Source organism: Mesitornis unicolor, unplaced genomic scaffold, assembly GCF_000695765.1.
Source record: "Mesitornis unicolor isolate BGI_N332 unplaced genomic scaffold, ASM69576v1 scaffold16140, whole genome shotgun sequence".
Lineage (NCBI taxonomy): Eukaryota > Metazoa > Chordata > Aves > Mesitornithiformes > Mesitornithidae > Mesitornis > Mesitornis unicolor.
Window position 1 is genome coordinate 15,033 of NW_010159091.1, and position 25,322 is coordinate 40,354.

The window sequence follows — 25,322 nt, forward strand, 5'->3', positions numbered from 1 at the left end:
GATAGGACCATTGCATTTTTTCCCTTTCACAACTGGAATTTAATAAGCTTTGAAAGGAAAGCTGTTGTTTATAAAGAATTTTGGGTGATGAGGTTGTGTGTTTGCATTAACCTAAATTACAGGCGAGACTCTGTGAGCTCTACTGGTCTTCCCTTTGTGGCTCACCAGGTGGCAGCAAGTTTCTCGACAGCACAAGCCCTTGCTGTAAAACAACCCCCAAACCCCTCACTCCAGCGTGTTCGGTACTTCTGCTTCTGTTCACTGAAATGCACCCACGCTTCCCAGAACAGCCAGAGCCTCCCGCCACCTCTGAGCACCAGAGAGGATGGTTTATTCCAGCAGTTCAGGGAAGAAGCAGCCTTTTCCCTGAGCCCCAGGCAGGGCAGGGCAGGGCACGGCATTGATCGCTCCAGCTCAGACCAGGAGCCAACCGCACCCCTCTCAGCTTTTGCTGCCCGTGTCCTTTGGCTGACAACTACTTCCAAGCATTCTCCGTTCTCTACCCAAAAACTGACCAAGGACACAGAGACTTCCCCACACACACGCTCCCTGCTACTTAAAACCCCAAAAGCAGACCACAAGCGATACAAACTACTTACAGTTTTCTGGGAGGCAGGAGAGAATTTCTTCTCGCCAACAATGCAAGAATTAGAGACAGCTCCAGACTCCACCTTTCAGAAACACAGCAGTAAAAAATGAGTACCTACTTTCCAAACAAAGAAAACCCACAGACATAGTCCTGTCACCTGACTACATGCTCAAAGGGTGACGGGAGACACACAGCATAAGAAATCAGGTCAACAGCTGCCCAAGAAGTTTTCCTTTATTGCAGATCTACCTTTGTATCTGGCAAAAACTGCTACAGACAACAGGTATCCCAAGGGAATCCTCAAGGAAGCAAAATGGATACTGCAAGGGAATCCTCAAGCACCACTGCAGCTGCCATTACCAAAACACGTTTTCTCCAGTTACAATGAATCTGTTTTCTCCACAACTCCAGCTCATCTGAATACTGACCACAACTAAGATCTGAGTATCAAATCATGAACCATACTGTCCTGTGAGGCTGAGAGATTTTCCACTAGCGCTTACAAGGAGGGAGCTAATCATCGTAACGTTCGTCATGTGTTTGTTCTGCTCTAATGTGACATCCTACATAGATGATGCAGCTCGTAACTATGGGGGTGCTTCATTTAAAAAAAAACAACAACAAAACCAAACCAAAGCCAAGCTTACCATTTTTAACTTGACCTTCTGCACTCCACTTTGAGAAGAGTTTCCAATTAGAATGCATCTGCAATAAAGTAAAATCAAACATTAAGACTCCATTAGCAATAGTGCTTATTATTTTTATCTTTTATCCTAATTCTCATCCTGTTCAGCAGCTTGTCCTTACTTTAAAAAAAAATACAGCAGAAAGCCTAAACCAGGTACCTGTACTGAGTGTCAAAACAGTCAGTCCTCCCCCTCTGCCCCAAAAAGCAGCCCAAATACACCGGAGTGTCTTGAACGTTTAGTTCAAACCACCGCACAGAACGCCGCTGTGTTCACAGCCTTTCCAGAATCAGCTCCGCTCTAACAAGCTCATACAAACCAACAGTGCTGTGCAGGGTCCAGCTCAGCGGACAGGAAATCCCTACGTCTTTTATTTATGAGAGAACTTGAAAGCAAAAAAAGCAGCAGCGATAACAATTAAATTACGTAGCATTTACATTCAACTAGTTCTGCAAGTTAAATCTGGCCTTTTAGGCTATTTGTTTTCATTAGCTTCAATTTTGAGGAGTATTTCTAAACAACTGTCAAGGTCGGATTAGACCTACGTATGCCAAATAAAACCAATACACAATGATAGGAGCCGCAGCCCATGCACAAAATTTATTGTGTGCTACTGTTTATAAAATACTTGAATAGTTCAGAACATGCATAAAATTTCCAACTTAGGGGTATGTACAGATTGTACTTCATGGCAAACAAAAACAAAAGGGAGATGAACGCTAGTGACATAAGTTTCAAGTTGTGTTCCAGGGGATGAGAAGGACATGTAGCAAATGTCAAAATAGATAACAAATACAGTGGCAATCAGTACAGTCCATTATTTGTGAACAAATTAGCACAGGGCTTCAATGTTTATTTTAACCAAGCAGTCCCGTAGATACCAAAATACATGCAGTCTCAAGGTTACACTTCCACTAATGCCTTAGCAGTTGAACAGAGCAATTGCTTACGCGCTGCTTTGCCTAAACAGAAAGGTAGGTCCGATACAGCTTCAGTTCCTTTACAGATTTAAAAATGATAAAAAGCTTGCAGCTATCAGCCCAGTGATTATCAGCTATTTATGCAACCGTAATACTCACAATAAACTAAAAGTACCCATAACATCTAGGAAACCTATAGATGTACATCATAGGTCTATATATTAAATATCTGCAAAATGAAAACATGCATACACAAAATACAATGCCAAGCTTTACAGACTTGATATGAATCAAAATTTACTTAAACAATGTACAAAGTTCAATTAAAAGTACCTTAAAATTAACACTTCCGTATTTTTCTTACTTTTAAAATTAGTATATATAATAATTTTTTTTTTTTTAAAATTCAAGGTGGGGAAGAGTCTTGAAAAAGCTGGGCAAAAAAGTTTCTAAATTAAATATTTTTTTTTTTCAATCTGTGTTCAAGTAATAAACATTCCTACATAGAAATCTTCTGATAAGCTGTAACTAAAAAATACAGTGAATACAATATAGAATTAGTAACATCTAAGGAGTAAACCTGAGGTCAGCATTTTACAGAATGACCAACTGAGATTATTTTTTTTTGGCATTTTTTCTGTCTATTTAAAACACAGTTTTTGCAGACTCAGATATTTTAAGACCATTCTAATCTATCGTTTTAAAGACATTTCATGAAACCGATGTCCATTAATAAATAGTTAGCTCTTAGGGTTGTATTTGAAAGTCTGATTTTAAAAAAACAAACAAACAACCTCTACTGAAAGACAAATCCCATTTGTAAACTTAAAAGTGTTGACAGCGACAACGGGAAGATGCCAGTCTGCGTGTGCTTTAGCGAGAACAGCCCGGTGCTTTCCCCAGATCCCTTCCAAAGCTTCGGCAGCCAGGGACGGACCAGACTGTGTGGAAACAGGTGAGGCGCTCCCTGCAGGTCGGGCCACCAGGTGAAGAGGGGGCTGTTGTCTCCAAAGCACGACCGTCTTTCTTCAGTGGGATCAAGTCCGATGGTTTTCCACCCTGTGTTCAGTCACTTCAAGCGATCCCCGGGCTGCTCCGTCTGTCGTCACATCAAAAAGCAGAAATCTAGGAATTCTCAGGCAAGACATGAGTGAGTAAACCAGAAGCGGAGGTGGTCACTGTGCATTGTTGTTGCCAGTTCCATTGTTTCCATTGGCATTTGCTGTGTTTATAGTATTAATACCATCCTGTTGAAGAGCATCTTTTCTTGGTGGCATTCTCTCATTGATCCTATCCAAACCTTTTGCTTCTTCAAAACTGCAGATTTTATGTTGCGGAGAGAATCCTCGTATTGCTTAACAAAATGCAAATTTGATATGTCAGTAACGGAAAAATAAGTTGAAAGCATATACTTTTTCTAACAAACGATGTTTAAAAACAGGTAAGAAATCAGCCAAAGAAACTTATGGCTCTGCATCTGTATTAGTAAAAGCTTCTCTAACCTGCCTTCCTGAAATGTTCAACGGCAACCACGATTTCAGCTCGTACCAAAAAGAACAAAGTATGGCAAATATTCTGCACGTAGGAATCAAAGGGTTTAAGCCCACTTGATTGCCCCTGCGTGTCCCTGGGGTGGCCAGCTACAAACACCAGCTGCTTTTGCTGCCCAGCGTGCCAGGCTTATCTCAACATCCCCCTTCTCTTGGGTGGGATGTCAGAAAGGTGTAAGCAGCACAGCAAGCGCAGTGGAGGCAGAGCGGCAGAGGGGTACGGAAGTCACGGCGGGTTTACGCCCTGCGTACGCGCCGGTGCCCTGATCCTGCAGTTTGCGCGGCGGCAGAACTGCGGGATGCGGTTCACGCTCTGTGCCAATCGCGTGGACGATGGAAATGGACGCAACCACAATCACCGAGTCAGCACTGTGGTTAAATGATGCATCGTTTAAATACTAACGTATTTAAAGTAAATTAGAAAAACAGGGTTTCTTTTGCTACTGATTATTTTAATGAATGAGGACTGTTGGTGAATTTACACCTGGAAATGGCTGACCACACAGAAAGACTGAAGTCTTTGGGATGAAGTAATTCTTTGGAGATTTAAGCACTGCTTTTCACTCACAACAACGGGACCTCCTGCACGTGTGTGAGAACAGAATGTGGCACTTGTTTATACTTTTGGAGATCTGACTTCCTTAATTAAAAACAAAGAACACAGTCATCAAATGGTGCTTTGCGACCGAATCTGAAAAACCGCGAAGGTCGCTCGCTCAGCTGCTACGCTGTTTGTCATTCACTTCACTGAATACTGAGCAAGGGGAAATGGAAGTCTCTCTGAAAAAACAACAGTCTGATGTTGAATACTCTGAACACCAAATAATTCGGTAGCATTTTGCTCAATACCACTAGCAAACTATGTATATACAACTTATTTAGCACAGAAGCACTGATAATCCACAGAATTTAATATGCCTCATACTGGCAGGCTGGCGTATATACTAGAAATAAATTTGGGCATCAAATTATGTTCAAAGTCTATAGAAAAAACATTATGTGTTTTGCACTACACCACATATGTTACGAAAAGTTTCAAAAAACTGTTCAAAGGTATTAAAATAGATTTTATGAGAAAAAGCATGCATAAACAACCCTCCTTCCACATATAACCCCCTCCCACAATCAAACAAAACCTTGTGGTTGAATGCAGAAAACCCCCCCACTAAACACTACCATTTTTAAGGACTTCAAGACAACACCACGTATCACAACATGCCATTATACAAAAACCTACTGCGTATTTTGTAAAAACAAACAGAAAAGACCAAATAAACCCCAAGAATTTCCCTGAAATATTAAAGATAATCATCATCCTAAAGCCAGAAATGAATGTTACATGTAAAAGGGATGAATCAATGCAGTTGATTCATCTCTGCTTGTGCAAGTTGAAAGTAAAACACACCCACACAGAGTACTTTTGAATTCCCTCCCAGACACCACAGATCTCTGCCGATGGCAAAGACTCTGATCATACCTTTTTCAGCCTCAATTGCCTCTACAGTGGCTGTACAGAAGTGAGCAGATGCATGCAAAATGAATGAGAAAGATGAAGAGTGTAATATCGCACAGCAGAAAAGGCAATGATCAATTTAAAATCGTATGCTACGCCCGGTCAGATTACAGTTCTTTTAAATGATAATTACAGTTTTGGGGGGTTGTTTCTAAGTTTAAGTGGAACTTCTCCTAAATTTTAACTAATGCTGAAAGTATTTATCAACTGAAAGTACAGCAAAGCAACACTAAACTGATGTTATTAACTGCACATTTCTATAAGTTTTTTAGGGTTTTTTTTAAGACAGTAACAGAAGATTTCAACTGAAGTTACAGTTGTGGTATGCTTTACAATAATACTAAAAATCTGAGACTACTATTTCTAAAGATTAAAATGCATTAGTGAGCTTCATTGAACTCCAAGGAATTATGTTACAAAAATAACACTGGTGGTGTTCTAATAATTAAAAAAATATTTTTCTTTTTATGTATAGTTCCCTGAAGTTTAAGTAGTACTTCAATTTCTCACCGTATTTTAAGCTAAAATGGGCATCTCTGAGAACTGAACCATAAAACTTAAAACAAAAGACAAATGTAGCAAGTCACATTCACAGAGTCTCATAAACTGCTGAGTTGAACCAGCAACAAAATCTAGGGCAGGAAAAGGTCTGGATTTAACATCGTCTTTGTGGGCGAATTAATGTGAATATGAAAAGTAGTCTCGTTTACCAGTTGTTTTCTGAAGTAAATAACCATGACATCTGCTGAAATTTCTTAGGTGTAAGATCTTTCCCAATTGCTCTAGCTCTAGAAGTCAAAGCTTTAACATAAGGTTATTAGGCTATCACAATAACCTTATACTAGGGCAGACTTGCTAAAGAAACCGCTTTGTAACTATGGCCTAAACTGCAGCTAAATTTCAATAATGGTAACAACTTTTTACCTCCCCTACTATGCACCATGCCTCTAATGTCATAATTTCAGAAATAGTAACAAGCTATAGCATAAATAGTGATATAAACCTACTTGTGCAGCGCCTGGTAAATATTGTTAACAACAAAACCCATAGAAGAGTATTCAAGCGAATGCTGGGGAAACTGGCTATGTAAGAAAATATGGCATTAGATCAGAATAGAATTGTTAAAAGTGAATTAAGTTTACTTCTCATTGCCCAGCCACCAAAAGCCAGACGTTTCAATTGCCTACACTATGCCTTAACCTCACTGTTGCGTAACATTACAATTTCCACTGTGATACTCTAAAATTTTTTTTGAATTAGATATTTGCATTAACTGCTACTAAAATAACGTGGAATACTTAAGGGTAACGCAGCATTTTGTCTTTTACATACTGCGTATTCCACAGTCCAAAAAAACCCCAAACCAACCAAAACCAACTTCCTGCATTTAAACCTAGAGACAAGGGCAATCCCAGAACTGAATAAAAAAGACACCTGAACGGATGGTTATTCATGTTTACGTTAAGGGAAAGAAACGTTCTCAAATTGTAAAACTGAATTATTTAAAGAATTACTGTCGACAGTCACCAAATACATACTTTCATACTATAATCCATTTGCCATACAAATACAAAACTACGTTAAAAAACCACCTCTTTCCACCATTTCCTGTTACCTGTGAAGTCTTTGTTTTCAATCTTTTCCTGAAAAGATCACGAATACTGATTTATCTCTGTAAATTATGTAGCTTGGTCATAAATACAAATTTCAAAATTCACTCCTAATTTATTCTACTTGTAGCACTATTATTCCAAAAAGATCTTGGAATATACATCACAGTTAAGAAAACGATAATTTTCAACTTGACATAAAAGAACAAACTGACTGGAAAATACAAACATTTCAAAAAAACCCACACTGGAAAGACTAAATTTGAAAAATAATTTTGTTGGATTCTCTTTTGCAGGTACATCTAGAATAAAACCGTATTGTTTGTAAGCCCTGATAAACCTCAAATGAATATTGTATCACACTGACGTAACAGGTTATCCTGAAGCTTTTGCTCCGAAAATTCTCATTTTGAGAGCACATTATAAGCAAGAACATTCAATGGCATTTCCATCCTCAGTTCCAGCTCTCCCCCTGCGTTACTCAGGGGACAGATCTGATACAAAAGCCTTGCCAACTTTCAACATCAACCCAAAAAACTATCTGACTGCCCCTCCGACTAACAGGAAGGGCAGCAATGAAAGACAGGAAGTATTTGCCTAATTCAACTGATTTCCATGGAAGTACTTACAATTTTTAATTTAGGCTTGTGTTTACTGTGTTGCTGAATAAGGCTTTTGTGTTTTGTTTTTTTCTAAACAGGTGTTGACTCAATTTGGAAAATAATTTTGTTGGATTCGGTTCACAGAATAAATCACTAGGAAATAGTACTTGAAAGGACAGTATTTATATGGTCTTTAATATTTCAGCTACTATGATGCAAGCACCATAAAGAATAAAAACCAAATCTACACTAAAATAAAAATAATTAAAACCACACAAAGGGCACTATTTCCCAATGTTTATTTTTATCCTAATACATTAAAGCTATCTAAAGATAACCCATGATTCATTTTTCAAAAATATATCCATGTATTTTTTTGGGGAAAAAATAATATATTGACTTCTTCCATAGGAATTGGTTTTGCACTTTTTTCCAAAACTGTATTTTTTAACTGGCTTGTCTTTCTTTAACCCTTTCACTACAGTCAGACTTTGCATTTCACCCTCAGACTGCTCCGTTTTGCAGCAAGAATCTGTTCCAGCATCACCCATAAAGGAAGCAGTTGCATGGGACCGACCGACGTGTTTGGTGCCTACTCTGCGTGACGGCAACGCCAACCAGGTTCTCTCCTCTGAGAGCGGCCAGGATCCCACCAAAGACAGCAGCTGTGCCTGAACAAATGGCTGAAGCAGCAGTGGTATTTGCTAAGCTGTAGTACTGAATGTGTTACTGACATTAAGAATTATAACAGGCGTATATGCAAAAATTGCATATGCACTGCCTTAATGGTGACTTAAATATGTATGGCTATATACATATTTGCCCAGTTCTCTAGACAAATGAAGGTATGCACTCCAATTTCTTACAGCTTTCAAAACTTCTTATAGATTTAATAGCAACCTGCAAAACTACCTTTTCTCAATGTGCCACTGAAAAACGACCCCTCGTAAGACAGAAATCTTGAAAACCCCTGACATATTGATCAATTCTGTGAATTTTCCAGCAAACAAACTAATAGAATAAAAAACACTACAACATCATTTTCTTAGATCTAGACTAGTTAAAATTATTGACAGTATATTGATCAACACAGTACAATATACTTCAAGAAATTAAATATTTGTAGTAAGAAATCCTACTATACTATCAGTGTTCATATTTTTGCCAAAAATATGAATTAACTGATACTGTGATGGTTTAGAAAAGTGTAAAGTGCTGAAATTTTATTTTCTTTTTGGTTTACAGTTTTGCAGTTAAGCATAATAATTTGAAAACTTCTACTTTTTGATGACTGGAACAATGAAATTGTTCTCATTAGAAAGAAGTTACTGCAATTTAAGGAGATCTAAGAAGTTGGCATGAGTAATTCTGAACAATCAACGTGACTAAAACAAAAGTGGTATATTAATGTAGCGCACCAAGGAATATTGCCATCAAAAGTTCTAGCCGAGAAAAGAACACCCCCACAAAAATCCAAAACGCATTTTGCATACTTTCCAAACGTCCCACATTTTCAGCAATGGCAGAAAGTCATACGTTTTATGTTAAAAAAATTTTCTAGTCAGTTTGATCCTCTCTGATACTTGTAATGCAACATGGATAAAAATCTGCTAAATGAGTGAGAGGAATGCAGACTCATTTTTTTAAGCATAATAAAGTATCTTATTTAACAATGAAAAGTAGAACTAGAACATATGCTTTTGGAATAGTTGGATGGATTAGGAAACATACACTATTTCTGGTTATAGACATTCACAAAACAATCACATACATACACTGGACATATAAACTTACTTGTAGACATTATATGTCCACTGAAAAATGACTTAAAATGTGACACTCACGTTTCAAAGCTATTAAAAACCAGCTTTGATAGTTTAGAAGAAAATGTAGTGAAAAGCTTTTAAAAAAACTACATAGAAAAAATTAAAAAATTCTAACAGTCTAGAACATGAAATGAGAAAAGCAGCTACTCTTGGAAAACAGATTGTGTAAGAAGTGGTATTCATGTATCACAATCTTTCAATATTTATAAAACTCAGTGGTCCCACACAACAGTTTTACACTTTCTTTTAAAGCCTGAAGATGGCCAATAAAAAGTCTTTGAATAATTAATGTTAAGAGTGCTGCTGCTATGAAGTCCAGTTTCAGACTGGTGTATTTTAGTTAATCCACCACGGTGAATAGAAACCTGGACTTCATTCTTTTAACACACTTGGTAAAATCTCGTAACATTTCCCTAAGCCTAGTTAATAATTTATGGGCCTTGTGAAAAATATGATCCAATGATTCAGCAAACTAAAAAAAGAAGAAAAAAAAAAGAAAAACCTTTTACAAAATATTCAATGAGCCAGATTACAGGTATATTTTGTATAGATTTCTTTTTATTTTCATGCAAAAAAAATATATGCACACTTAATAACACCCTTTTATTTTGATTTATTTACAAGTTTTAAATTCAATCCCTTTATTCTCAACTGATTTTATAACAATTACTGAATATTTTTCAAGTACATTATTGTTCAAAATGCACAGACAATGTGCAGCAGCAAATGCAGCAAACCTCAAAAACAAGGTGCTACAACATTGCTTCTACATCAAGAGACAGACAAGTGTCTGGGATAGTGGTTTAATTTTAACACTTATACAGACATACATCTATACCTAGAGAGAGACAGACAGATCTAAGAAAGCAGCTACATCTGCAGAGGAAGGAAACAGCATGTTACAAGGACAATTCAGGGAGGTCAATTATACATAGAACATTTGACAAACAACATAGAGAACAAACTTTGGCATTAATTACCAGGGTACAAAACGCAGCACATTTCAGTCTATCAATGGAGTGTCATATGGAACTCTGCAGCCTGTAGCTGTTTGTTAATATTAATATCAACAAGTATTTGACACTGTCAATGAAAACACTAACACATCTATGGTAAAACCATTTTAATGGAAAGCAGACAAGTAACAATGCAAAATTACACTGCCATTTTTGTATCTGTAGTGATCAAATGCCTCAATACCAGATCCATAAGGTCACCCCACTTCAGGCATCTGTGCCACCTGAAAAATTGTAAACTAAGGAAGCTCAAAGTCTGAAAAATGTGGCCTGACACTGCTGAACTCATTTGCTTTTAGTTTTATACCCTGGTTAAGTATCCATTTCACATTGCCTGATTAACACATAACACTATGCTTGTATCAGCCGCTAAGACAAGAACTGAAAAGCATAAGAAATTCCCTGCATGCATTATGTGTAGTGTTAGCAAAAGAGTGAGATGTGCCCCAGTCCATCTGAGGCACAGCAAGTTGCATAACATCATTACCACTTTGCAGGGTCTGCCGTCCTCCAGCCAACACTCCACTAGGTAACATGCCAGTGGGAGTCAAACCCTTGAGTGTCAGCACACTTTCACTCTCCTCCCTGGTGGAAGAAAAAAGAGCAACAAAACCTTAAATAACCACTCAGGAAAACGTGTCTTAAAATAAGAGAAGGGATGGGGAGAGAGAGCGCCTATTTTTACTGCGCTTTATGCATGTCAAGACTGACTGTAAATTCAAATTCAAACAACCACAAAGGGGAAAATATTTCCATTCCATACCAGTCTTTCCTTTGCCTATGAGTTACAAACACTGATTACTTCTGAACCAAATTCTGAGCAATTATTCACCTGCAGGCTCATGAGCTCTGAAATCAGCACTGAATGCCTCATGAGGTACTGAACGTCTCAGTGTCATTAAACAATACACCATTTTGTTCAAAGTGTCCATGCTTCAGGAAATACCAACTTTTTGAAGTTACCTCTGTTTGAGTCATTATGGTCTGTAGAAAACTATACATGGTAAATGTGATCATGGAATCTCTAGATCTAGACAGGTGCAAGAAAAGGGTATTTTTTTTAAAGCTGAAAATGAACAAAAACCTGAAGCAAAAAACCCCCCTAATCCTCAACTTTCTGGTATGCCAGAAACTTTCCAAGCCAGTCCCAGCCTCCTCCATTACATCTTTGATTTCAAACTCTCTGTTTTGGTATTGCCCAACGCTCATAGTTAATGGCTGGACAACTAACTTGTGAACTAAAGATCACGTTTTCCAATTTCTTGAAACGTGTCTCAAAAGCAACTTAAACACACTCTTTAACCAAAAACTACCAACATCAATGGGGTGCACCAATATGCCAAGCTAGATTCTGATGCACAAGGATCTCTTTGAAAAATGTTTGGCATGCATTATCCTGGAACAGAGACCTTTTCCTAATATACGTAAGGGGTTTTAGGAATGCAGAAATCATGCAGGTACCTGAGAACAGAGAACACTCTTGCCATCTTGCCAATTGCGCGAATTTTGTTTCTGATTATTTCTTTCCGTGCGGCAGCTGTACCTACTTTCAATGGAATAAGAGAGAGTCTCAAGCTCATGAGTATTTACAGGTCACCACTTAAAAGCACATCAAATTCAACACAACTCTTTATGTTCAGCACTTTTCACTTAAGAGCACAAAATTATAAAATGGCTTTATGCCATCAAAACCATCACCTCTGTGTCCACAAAACACACACACAAAAGTGTACGATGTTCATACTGATTTCCTAAAGCTAGCAAGCATCTAAATTACCACCACTACAGTGTAGTAACTATCATAACTCATTTGCCTAAATTTTACAGTTGAAATTCTTCATTGACATTGGTATGTATCGAGATGTAGGCATGCAGCCCGATACCGTAGCCAAAGAGTTATTAAAACCACAAAAAATAAAGATTTGTTGCTAATTCTTACACAGCTGTCCCAGAGAAAACAGTTTGTTTGCTTATTTTTAGATCAACTCCCCAAAACACACACCCACAAAAAAACCCCACAAAATAAAATGCCAAAGAATCGCAGTCTTACCTCCCTTACCAACTAATTCTATGTTCTACATCATCTTAGGCTTGCATGATTTTCAGAAATTACAAACACCAAAGAACTGGAGTAAACACTGCACATTCTACAGAGCAGAGAGATACCATTTGTGACAGGTAAAAGTGAAGACAAAACTCTGCAAGGAGGCTTGTGATTGGGAAGGAAAGCCACCTTTGCCTGCCTTGGGGTTATAAAAATGGAAGCTCCTTTCTCCTACACTAGGTGTTGCTAGTTTGTTTCAATGTATAAAAGTCATCCTTCCCCTCCCTCATCCTCCTTCCCTTTTGCCAACTGCACAATTCCACTAAAACAGAACAAGTAGGTGAGAAGATATCAAAACTAGAACCCTTACTTCTCCTCAGCCATTGGGAAAGGAGAGTATTAAGCACTGAGTTACGAGTAACTCAGTCATACTTTGAATTCAACCCCAGGGGACCAAAAGGGAACAACCTCAGACAGCTCTGTTAGGTATTCCAGATCTTCCATCTGTCACTGCTCCTCAGCCCTGGCAGAAAGGTACTAATTAAAAAGTCGCCAAACTGATTTGCAAGAAGGTAGAAGAGAGGATCATGGAAGCGGGCAGAGGAAAGCTGCATATCCACAAATTTGTCTATTTGCATCCAAAAAGGCAGCTGTGGAAGAGGCCTTTTCTCATCCCTGCTCACTGGTATTTACCTTCCCCGTGGGAGTGCCTACACTCCAGCACCACAGAGTCACCCCTTTCAGATCACAGTTGCAGGAACTGCAAGAACCCAAAGGCCTTCTGCTGCACAGGAGTGGGCAGACTTCCCACCCTGAACACGAACCCAAATAAAATACAAAAGATAAGGCCTATAGGGGCAAACAACAACAACAACAAAATGACACAAGGAGGAAAACGTAGCAACAAGAAAAAAGGGAGTAAGAGATGAAGGAATCTCGGGGTATGACAAATATCTGCAAATCCATTTAAATGAAAGAAAAATGCCAGGAACTACTTCGTAAAGTTTTTTTTTTGACAAAGGAACAACTTTAACGAACTGCAGACACCAAATTAAAAAACAAAACAAAACAAAACCAAAACAAACAAAAAAAACCACGAAACCAGAAGTCTCAGGAAAAATACTTTGAATAGTACAGGCTGAAATATTAAATTTTTACCAGAAATAATTTCTTTTCAAATTTAACTTTTAATTTTTAAAGTTCTAGAAGTTTTTACTTTCCGCTTCGAACACTACCAAATAACAGCTTAAGGACCTAGGATGAGAAGGGGACTCTTTCAGAGTTTTTGAAAAGGCCAGGTTTAAATGGAGGACCATCATCTACAAGTCCCTCGATTTTCCTCCTACCCACACCTATCTGAGGGCTACTTTGATGCAGAGCTGTAACACGCAGGCTGAAAAGATTTCAGGCAGTGCTAGTGCTGCTGTCTCAACTCCAGAAGGTCCTTGTGCCTTAAAAGGAGAAAGGCTGGTTTGGAATAGTTTTGGTGTTTGTTTGGGTTTTGGTTTTTGTTTTTACCACAATCTTTTACTGCCCCAGCCCTCCAGAAGCAATGCAGCCAAGCCAAAAGACCATGCATATTACTCCAGGCTGCAGCACTGCAAGAATGGGGCCACTGACTCCTGGTTAGTTCAGAGAAATGATAGTAAGGTGGCAACTGCTTGCAGGAAAATGTCTTGATTATACCTAAACTAGAGGACATACGATAAAGAGCTCTTGCATTCTCTATTTCCAATGCCTGCACAAGAAACAAACTCTGAAACGCTCATACTATTGCGCTCCGAAGAATTCTCCTAACCTTTGGAAACACCTGTATAATCTAATGCACTCCCAAGAATGAGAAATATTCTCTGCAGTGTCAAATTTATACAGAGAGCAAGTCAATTATGAGGTCAGTAACGGTCAGAAGAGTTTTTCTGCATAGAATGATCTACTTGGGAATTTCTGAAGAACAGCTGATAGACCATGAATGCAGGTTAGAAGGCTTCTTTCTACATTTTATACGCAGCCATCTTCAAAACTGCACAAACAATCAAAAAGTACTTTTTTGACATCTCAGTTGAAGGAAACTAAAAGTACGATACAAATGAGGTTTTGGAACACTCCATAAACACATTCCATGCACAATCTTAAAAAAAGCTCACAATAAAATTATTAAAGAGCAAGACAGACAACTGAATGCTCCCTACACATGCAGGACCAAAGATAAGATTCTAGAAGTAGGTAAAAGAATGAAATTTTACAAAAAAAGGAATGGAAGAAAGGAGGAAAAAAATTCATGCACAGAAAGACAGATGTCTTGGAATATGACTTCTGATAACTGAATACACAAGCCTTTATAAACATCCCATCAAAATGGGTAATAATAATAAAATGCTATGTACGTCTCTCAACAGAAAGGTATTTTCTGCATTAATGCTTACACCGCCAGGTTCTATGAAGTCATATTTCAAAACATTCCTACTCTGTCTGGTCTGTACCTTTTTTATTGCCATATATGAGTCGCTCTTCAGATGGAGAGTCCAGAAAAAAAGGAAGTGAACGATGGAGAAAAAGGTGAGTGAGACAAATAAAATAAAGATATTTAAGTTGGCAGTGGTAATAAAGAAGGAATGGAGAAGAAATGTGAAAAAAAATAAAATGGAAAATTGCAACACTGAAAAATGCATTCATCGAACAAGAAGTGGAACTGAGTGTATTTTAAAATTTGTTGATAAACAAGTGAAAGCTTGAAAGTCAACAGTTAAAAAAACCAACAATTCACATAGAAAGATAAAGCGTAGACAGTACCTAGGTGGCATTAAGAGATGCATCAAGCAAAGAAATGGTTAAAGGAGACAGAAGAATAAAGTAATTCAAATTAGGAAACTGCAACTACTGTACTAAAGACAGGGCATATGCAATCAACTGATGACTGCACTTATGCTGGACAACCTAGATCCTAACGGTTCAGAATACCACCAAACCCTACCCTACAAATGCTTGGTCTGACTGCTTTATGTTCAATTTAGTAGGATTACATGAATGAAAAACATCAATTAACTGTTTGCAGAATCACATTTGAGACTAAGAGCTCACATTTCTGGCAACAATCTAAATGTCAGCAAAGTTCAGGTGGCTCATAACCAACACATTCCAATCTAAAACACACAGCTGCTTAGCACAACACTATTCTGCTAGTGAATTTGAACACAGTAGTCATCAAACATTAAGAATGGGGTCGTGTCTCTAATGTCTTTGTAAATGATCTTTAGAGTTCCTCAAAAGCTGCTGAAACTTTCCTTCCTCCTTCCCACTGCCAAACAATCCACCAAATCAGTTCTGTTATTGGATAAAATGAAGCAAGTCTGAGAAGCTTTTAGGTGTGACATTAAGCACTACTGGAAAAAAAAACCAAAACGACAAACCAAAGTGTAACACGCTAGATCTTACTGTTAATGTTGCTTCTTAATCATCATGCTACAAACACCTCATTAACAATCTACGGTATCATAGCTCGTAAGATAGAAAAATGTTATCATTGATTACATAAATACATATTATAGAACATACATATAAAAGTTCCCCGAATTTTTATGCCCACTTTAAACTCAAACACCAAGACTTAAACTTGCATTTCATACTTTCTGTATAGTACTTTGCCATAAGAAATATTATATCTGACTTTTGTCTATACCAACTCTTTATTGAAGAGCCATCATTAAGAAAAATAAGATCTTATAATAAATTTATTCTAAATATTAGCAAAGTAGGTTTAGTATATGTTTTAAATTTGAAGTGTCAAGAAATTATGAGAACTTTTCACAATAAGTGTCAGTTTTAAACAGAAATCAGATATGAATATTTGCAAAAGATACCATTGCTGCTTCTTGATCACAAACACACGATTCCCTTCCCTGCCACCCCCCAAGTGCTGTTGTCTAGAGAAAAATCTGAAGGCAATTTTCTTCAAATTCCAGGTAATATTACACCAGTATAAGTGAACTACTGTTTCACAAGTTACCACCATCAAAAAGATTTATATATCTTAAAGTAACCCCTACCGTCAAATTGATCTTCTCCCTCCGTCATCAGTTCATCATCAGAGCAAATGCTCAAAACATTCACCAACATTTCTGTTACTGTGTGGGAAAAAATAAATCTTAATTAATCATAACCATTGCTCAGTAACCTGGTTTCCAAAAAACCCGTGTTTTTCTTGATGTGCACTGTCACAGAATCTACAAAGCTCAGAAAAATAAGCAGCTAAAAATTATACCACCTAACAATTAAAGAACACAGCAAAGCTTTCTCTCCTATCTTACAAAGACCTCTTTTAGATAAGGATTCCCTTCTTGTGTATCAGTATTTTTACATTAAGATAAATATTTGAACTAGATTTTATGCAAAATTACTTAAAAATGAAAACACTTTCACTGCTCAAATGCAGTCTTAAAAACAGAAAGCTATTCCTGGAACCTGCAGGCATATAGCAGAAGCACTGAAGCAGAAAAGTATCATTATTATAAATATGGTGCAAACTACTTGTCTTTTCAAATCCTCCTTAAAAATATCGACACAGTGGACACACAGACCTGTCACAAAAAGCTTTTATTTTCTTCCTTCAGGAATCTCCCTATTCTGCCACTCAATTTTTCCTACCTATATCAGACTCTTCCTTAAAACAAACTTTTCCTCCCCCCAGAGAGTTCAGAAACCTATTCCAGAAATCTAAACAAAAAAAAAAACCCCAACACATTTTTCTGATTTTGATCTGTTCCACACAGACCAGACAATATTGACACTGTATCCTTCATGAAAAGCAGAGGTGTGTACTTGTCCCAAGACAAGACAAACTACAAGGGCCGTGATTAAGCAGTCTTAAGCACACAGTGGGTCAATGACCAACTTACTTAATAGAACTTGGTGTCTCACTACCAGCATCATAACAAAAGCAAAATACAACAGCATTTAACATTTTCAACAGTGAATGGTTCTCTACTGCCATCAGGTAAGAGAAATAAAACCAAAAATCTCCTTTCAAATGTCAGGTCTCCCCATTTAAAAGTCATTTAAAAAAAACGTGAGTGACACATTAAGAAGTGCCCAAATTATATGCCTTTAACTGCTCACTAAAACAAAATAAACAGATTCAGAATCCTAGTTTTCTATGACTGTAAATATATCATATGAAGAATACTTTTCAATGAAATTTAAAGAGCTTTCCAGATCAGTTTTATAAAAAGAGCAGTTACTCTCATGGATGGATTTTAAACAGACCCAAATGGCATCTAACCTCATTGCTTTTTAACTGAAGACTACTTGGAGCCCCAGCGTCCTAGATTCAGTTATCAACTCCAGAGGGGAAAAGAAAACACACAAGGATCTGTGCTAAATTATCTTTTTACAAGAAAAACTATAACTGAATAAGTTATCTTTAATGAAGGTCAATCTGTCATAACTATTGAGTTGGCCAAAAAGTAATTGCATGGGGTTTTTTTTAAATAGAGGGACATACATGTCTTGAAACATAACTAACTTCATTTTAAACTGCCAATTCATTTTGTAACTTGACAGCTGACAGTTCAACCTTGTTTTAGAAAAAGAAAGTGCATGATTTCGTTAGCAATTACGTATTTGGCATTGATTTCAAAATGGAAAATCAGAAAGAACATTTTAATCATATTTTTGCTGTATTACTTCCAGAAAGGAAAGAACGCTGTGCAAGCTCACAAGAAGTTCTGTGGTCTGTATGGTGAAGCTGCCTTAAAACTACAGCAGTGTCAGAATTGGTTTGGTAAATTTTGGTCTGGAGATTTTGATGTTAAAGATGAACCATACTCAGGAAGGCCAGTCGAAGTTGGTAACAACAAATTAAGGCATTGATCAAATCCATTCAGTATTTAACGACATGAGAGATTGATGATAACCTTAACATATCAAAATCGAGCACTGAAAACCATCTAAAACAACTTGGATACTTTAGGAAGCTCGATATTTGGGTACCACATGAGCTCAATGAAATTTATCTCACAAAGTGCATTGACATCTGCGATTCTCTCCTGAAACACGAAGAAAACGATCCATTTTTGAAACGTATGACAACAGGCAATGAAAAACGGATCATCTAAAACAACGACAAACAAAAATGATCGTGGAGCAAATGTGATGAACCAGCTCAAATCACTTCAAAAGCTGATATGTACCAAAGGTGATGCTGTCAGTCTGGTGGGATTTCTGGTGTGTTTTGCATTGCTTCCAAGGAACCAAACCATTAATTCAGACGTGTACTGTCGTCAACTGGACATGCCAAATGATGCCATCAAACAGAAGCGTCCAGAACTGGTGGATCACAAGAGTGTTGTGTTTCTCCATGATAATGCTAGACCTCCTAACAGTTTGGTCACTTGTCAAAAATTGTTGCAGCTTGGATGGGATCTGTTGCCACATCCACCAGACCTGGCACCATCAGACTGCCACTGCCATTTGTTTTGTTCTTTACAAAACACCTTGAACAGTAAAACCTTCACTGCTGATAAGGCTATCAAATTGTTCTTGTAGCTACCTTTTTGCCAAAAAAGGTAAGAACATTTTTGAGCGTGGAATCATGAAGTTGCCTGAAAGATGGCAAAAGGTAATTGAGCAAAATGGGCAATATATTGTTTAATAAAGTTCTTCTTTCCCACTAAAAATTCACCCTTTCTTTACCCAGAAAAACACATAATTACTTTTTTAGCCAACTCAATATACAGGAAGGTTAAAATCTCACACGAACATCTCAACATAGTTCAAACCTATAACTATACAAGGTTAGTAAGGTTTTTAACCTACCAGTTTGTAGAAAATGAACAATTTTCATATTGACTTCAAATGCTATTCAAAGGTACTACTTAACAATGCAGGTATATACCCTCAATGGAAATTACAATTTCTGTTAACACCTCTGCTTAATTAGACGCAGTTTTAACTATATTGACTGAAACATGTGAAGAAAACAACCAAAACCTGTAGAACAAGTTGTATTTCAGGCTATCCTTTCTCAGAAATGGCATTATCACGTGCCAAAAAAAACCTCCAAAATCAGTTTTTAAAACCAAATCTACCTGAAAACAAATACAGATACCCATTTTCACAAAAGTTATGCAACTAATCTCTCACTGGTAAATATATTTTAAAAAAAAAATCTTCCCAACATCAATCTGGGAGAAATAGGAAAGAAGTTAATTGACGTGTAACATTTGCCTACCTTTTTCTCCAACAAATGGCAAAGACCATGTGAAAACATCCATAAAATTTGGTAGCCAGTAAGGATGCGGAGAACAATTGAACTGACGAATATTCATCACATTGTTTTCATATTTTAATACAGCAGCTAAAATAAAAGTGAGACATTTTGAAAAGAATGTTTAAAACTTGTGAGCACTACCAACATAAAGTCATAGGTTTGTTTTAGCTCTATTTTATACTACACACAAAATAATCCCAGAGATACTTCATTCTGTAAATACTATGAAAGAAAGAGAATGGACTTCTAATGGAGAACTTTGGATTGTTATGGCACATGTTGCAGTTTAAGCTACCGTTACATGTCAATATAGTTCTGTACTATCCTATTATAGGTCTTTAACAAACAAAGATTTTAAAAGGTCCAGAAAAGTAACAGTTTCAGCAATTTTAACAACATCCTAACTCAGAACAGCAGTATATCCAGACTCAGGTTTTATTCTTCGTATGCGTCTTCCCACATTGTAAGTCTGGAGTAAAACCACAGAAATCTAGAAGACCAGGGAGAAGGAGAAGCACAGAGAAACAAAACAAAAAACCAGAAGAATCTTAAAGCTAAATAAGCATTGATTGCATTTTTCCATACTTAAGCTTGCATTACACTGGGAATAGCTGATGTGAAAAAGGATTATTAAAACACAATATCCACAGAGATGGTGAAAAAAAATGTTAAAAGCCAGTTGAAGCTATTTTTATTTCTCCTTTAGCTTACAACCAGAACAAGTAACAACAGTTCATCTCCTCCTCTATACAGTTAATCACCCTGCATAAGTGGTATGGGGTAGGGGGGTGGTTCTTTGGAGGTGGATGGGACAAAATGCAGTGTATTTAAGAGAAAAAGGGTTTTGGTTATTTGAACATCTGGAGATCATTCATTCATTTACATACTTGAAATGCCATACTTTAATGTCATACTTGAATTTCAGCAGGCTTTATTTGTAGTTATTTCTGTTATTGAACTTTGTTCTCATCTATGAATAATATTCACAGCTAAGCTCTTTGCTGTAATTCTGACTTGTACATCTTTCTCCACACTATTACGCATGCTTCTCCTGTGCAACTTTATCTTAAGCAGATGATGGACAAAAATTAATTCCTTCTGTTTTACACCTCCCTAATCAGATTTCCAGTGGTGATCACTCTTTAGAGCAGTGCTTGCTCTTTCTTGATTTCCCATACATGTCCATTACAGCCTGTACCATCACATAAAATACACCTTCCATATCATTTTCTTCAGTGACCACTCACAGTGGGGGTTTTTATTTACCACGGTACCTACCACAATCCACATTCTTCGAGTTCATCTGCATGTAAATTCTTCTGTTCAGAATCAGACTCACGGTTGACATGATACACAACACAAACTACCTTATGCATAGGTTGCTGATCAACGCTTCCTCCTTTCCTTACTTAGTTCACAAACTAAAGAAGAGGAGTGAAAACTCACAGCACAGGAAAGGCTTGCCTGACTGGAAAACACCAGGTGATACATTCATAAGTACTAAATAGCAACAACTTTTACAAAGGAAACGTTTGCCCATGCTTGTGCTTCAAGGTACTCTTACACAAGGCCATAATTTATCACATGCTTGTCTTCATAATATAACTTTTATAAATGGAATTTTTTTTGTCCTTTAATTTCTTACTTGGCAAAAAAAAAAGTTTACATTAGATGACTTACCTAGTAAGTAATTTTTATTTTAGTATGACATACAGTTATTAATAACAAGTTCTTACCTTTATTATTGTAGACATCCAGGTAATTAGGTGCTGAAAAAATTGTTATTAATGATGGGAACCCTGTAGTTTGACTTTTCCTGTACATTCTATAACTGCAAAACCAAACAGATTATTTTACACCTTACAGCAATAAGCAATTAATTTTTATTTTACACTGTGAATAATTTTTTGAAGGACACAGAGTACTTACCCTGCATCTTGTGCTTCATGTGCTCTAATGATTGACAACAAATTATTGTTTTGCAAAAATTCACAAACTGCTGGATAGCTGGGAAATGAAAACAACTATGAGTAAAAGAAGTTCCCTTAAAATAGGCAGCAAGATTCAGCATTAAAACATCAGACAGATCATAGCATATTCTCACCTATAAAAGTACGAGCATCCTCTAACTGTATTGTGACTGAAATGCTCTTGTGAATTTTCGTTTCCAAAATCTTCTGAGGGATCTGACCACAGTAAGTCACACATTGGTCCAAATGCTGGAGGCTCTTTGAATCTATCTAACTGTTTGAGAAAAGGCAACAGCACAAAATATCTTTGAATATCAAATCATTAAGTTTTACATGTTTGTTAAACTACATATCCATCAATACCAAGCGTTTTTCGAATAAATCCCAACCATATCAAAGAGAAGTAGTTTCTGTACATTTTTTCCTCTCCTCCTCATGAAATAAGGCAGAGGCATGCCAAAAGAACCAAACCTGTTAAGAGCAATAAGATTTATTAGTTGTAAAAAGAAGGGAGATAAATTCCAGACTGATGGATATGTGTAATAAATAAAAGGTCAAGTTACAGACAAGGAACAAAATGGTCCTTTTTCATGCACATGCCATATCTACCAATCTGGAGTCACTACCAGGAATTAGCAGAGAGAAACAATACAGAAAACAGGAATGATAAAAGCAAAGCATGAATAATTAGCACTTACTAGAAGAGACTACATATATAATAATAACTTAAAAAATCCAACTAAAAAAGCCCCTGGAACACCCATTTCCATAGTGCATAGTTTCATAATGCAATGAAGAGGTGACTGGCTTAACTGCCTTAAGACTTCTTTCCTACAAGCTTTATTTCTCAGCTATAGCCCTGGTGAAATGGGCCACAAGCATTTTGGGAGATGTCTTTATTTGAGAGATGTTTGTTTTCTTTTCTTTAGCTGCTTCTTTACAAATTTCCACTTGGAAACACCTGCTTTAGCAGCCTGAAACTTTCCTAATAACCAGAGTGAAAAGGGGCAGAGGTAAGGAGGACAGCGTATTTGTTAACATAAAAGGAAAATACCCTGCTTAAGTAAGTAACAGTCAACCAAACTCTATGTCCCAGAAATGAAATTAGACAGCCCAGATTCAGCGTAAAGTTTATTTGAGTTTTATGTAGCTGGAGTTTGTTCACAAGATGATTTTATCCAAGAAATGTAGGAACAGTTCTTTGATGGACAGTGCATTTATCTCACTTTACCTCCCATACCAAAGAAGATGACTTTGATGGTACTAGAGAACACTTAACTCTTCGTGACAGGTTCGAAGGGAGGTTTGGTGAGCACCTGGTGAATTTGAGTCTAACGGTCCATAGGAATCCATTCAAATATGGAACCAGCAGTAGTGCCAAGCTCTCTCATGCCCTGGAAAATCAGAGCTCCCGAGGCTGCCACCTGTAACATAAGTGGAGAGGTCCAGATCTTTACAAATTCCTGCCAGATAATGGCAAGGCAGGTATTAACTGAAGTTGTTCTTGGAATTTATTCAGTATTAAAAAATCCAGTTGTTTAACGTTTCCCATACTGGATGATAAACCCGGCATGGAATATTTCTTCCAGATTGAAGAAGTCAGTCCATCAACTTCTGCAAGTACCTGAATTTCTGTAGATTAAACCATCAAGTTTCTAAACCTCCAGCAATAAATTTGGGTCCAGAAGCTAACAGAAGCATTCACACAAGAAAGATTCAACTGTGTGTCGATTGATGTTTCCTGCAATACAGAAGGCTGAAAGTCTAGAAAGCATTTCTAAGACATTTTCTCAAGTTATTCTTCAAGGATTTTCCTTATGACTTAGGCCAAATGGACAGAGACGTTATAAGTAAAAAGTTTTGGTTGCTGCAAGCAATGCACCTCACTCCCAAATTACTTTCTCATAGCACTGGAACAATAACGTAGCCATTTACTGAAGTAAGGAGGTCAGTTTGTAATGAATAAATATACTTACATACACCCCAAATCAGTGTCTCCTTCACTAGACAGTCTACCAACTGGCATGGTTCTCAAGACATCTCAAAATTTAAGGAAATGTCACTGCAAGCTACTCAACCCAGACTGCATATATCACATCAGAATAATCAATGTAAGGGTTTCTCTGCACTGAGAGAGCAAGAAAGCTATCAAAGGACATGAGTCAATTCAAAACACTTGTTACCGATTAACTATTTCTGAATATGTTGCAGATATGGCAAAACAGAATCTCAATACAAATTAGCTTAACCTATTTCTAAATATGATTCAGGTAACCAAGAAAGACAATTTTAGTAAAGAATAAGAATCACTACACCTAGTGTTAAAACAGAAACAGGTAGTATTTTTTTTTAACACATACCATTAAATATTTAAATCTAAATTAATTTCTAGATATTATGCAGTCAGGGCTACTAAACTGAAGTGCATCATACCTCCACGTGGATGTTTGCATTCAGAAGTAGCAAAACCTTGAAGGTAGATTAAAGTACAGCATACTAAAACCACTTTATTTTTGAGGCAAAAGACCTTCACAGAAGTTTCATACACTTGAAGATACAGACACCAGTTTTAATTATTCTGTCCTAATTTTCCTGAGAACTATCACACCACAAAGCCCTAAACACAATATGAAGGCCAGTGAAGAGTGGCAGTCATCTTAAATATTACTAAAGAAAAGGAAATTCAGTAGACCACAGCAAGGAAGAAGCAAGGTATTATAAAGAAGGATTCCCAGTAGTGCTCCCATACATTTCAAGGCACTTTGCTGACCAAGACCAAGAACTATACAAAAGAACGACCATTTGTTGTAAATGAGGAAGAAAATTCTCTCTCTCCTTTAAATTAAGGATCCCTATAAGCTTATCTGGACAGTCCCCTCCTTATAAATCACTAGGCTCAAAATCACAATTCTTGGAATTTTGTTTCAGCAGAAATCTTGGCAGTGTCAACGAAATCAACTAAACAGCACCTCTAAGTTGATGGACGTATATCTGAAAGAGACACCTCCCTAACATAATCAGAGCATTTGTGTAAACTAAGTTCAGAGCATAAAAATCAGATCACTGCACGCTTCACAAACTTCCATGATCCTAGAAATAAGATGCACTCGCAACAGTCTTTCTGGCTAGGCTTTACAGTGACAGCTACTGTTATTGCTGTCTTCTACTGGAAACAGGTTTATGCCAGCAAAAATAACAAAGTAATTTGTGTAGTTTAAGCACCTTCCTGAATGTCAATAATACCGACAAAAGACTTCACCCAGAAGAAACTGCATCTGCACAGAATTTTTCTTTTTTTTCCTTAGGTGATTCCTATACTGTTTATAGAGCTGTGATTTCTCTTATGCCACATGATTATGCATACAGCTGTTTACAGAGAAGACCTCTCCTTAATAAGAATTCCTGCTAATAAACCAGAAGGCTTGTAATATTATACAATTGTCTTGACTGTATGCAGAAGTAATTTCCCACACCACACTTGTACCATGAGTATATATTTTGCTAGATATAAAAAGAGCATTTCACATTGCTCACTTAATTTAAATACATTTACAATATCAGTGCATGCCAAGCTCTAATGCAACTATTGAAGCTACTGCCAACCCATGAACAGTGCCTGTTCCAAGTTACCAGATGATTCTTTAAGAAAACAAAAGGCCCAAAGAATAGTTCTAATAACACTGCCTTACATTTATAAATGTGGTTTTCAACAGAAGCAATCCACAATGCAGA

General features: G+C 37.0%; 1 protein-coding gene across 1 annotated transcript; it reads right to left on the reverse strand.

Annotated features, from left to right (window-relative positions):
- Positions 1–1,849: 1,849 nt before the first annotated feature.
- PPP3CB (protein phosphatase 3, catalytic subunit, beta isozyme) lies at positions 1,850–21,895 on the reverse strand (the record flags this gene model as incomplete). The annotated part of the gene is made up of 9 exons (XM_010185586.1): positions 1,850–3,549; positions 5,223–5,252; positions 10,800–10,897; positions 11,774–11,855; positions 16,400–16,477; positions 19,582–19,707; positions 21,357–21,451; positions 21,550–21,627; positions 21,725–21,895. Coding segments are annotated over 9 exons (937 nt in total), but the record flags the coding sequence as incomplete, so codon positions are not given.
- Between the last annotated feature and the right edge of the window lie 3,427 nt (positions 21,896–25,322).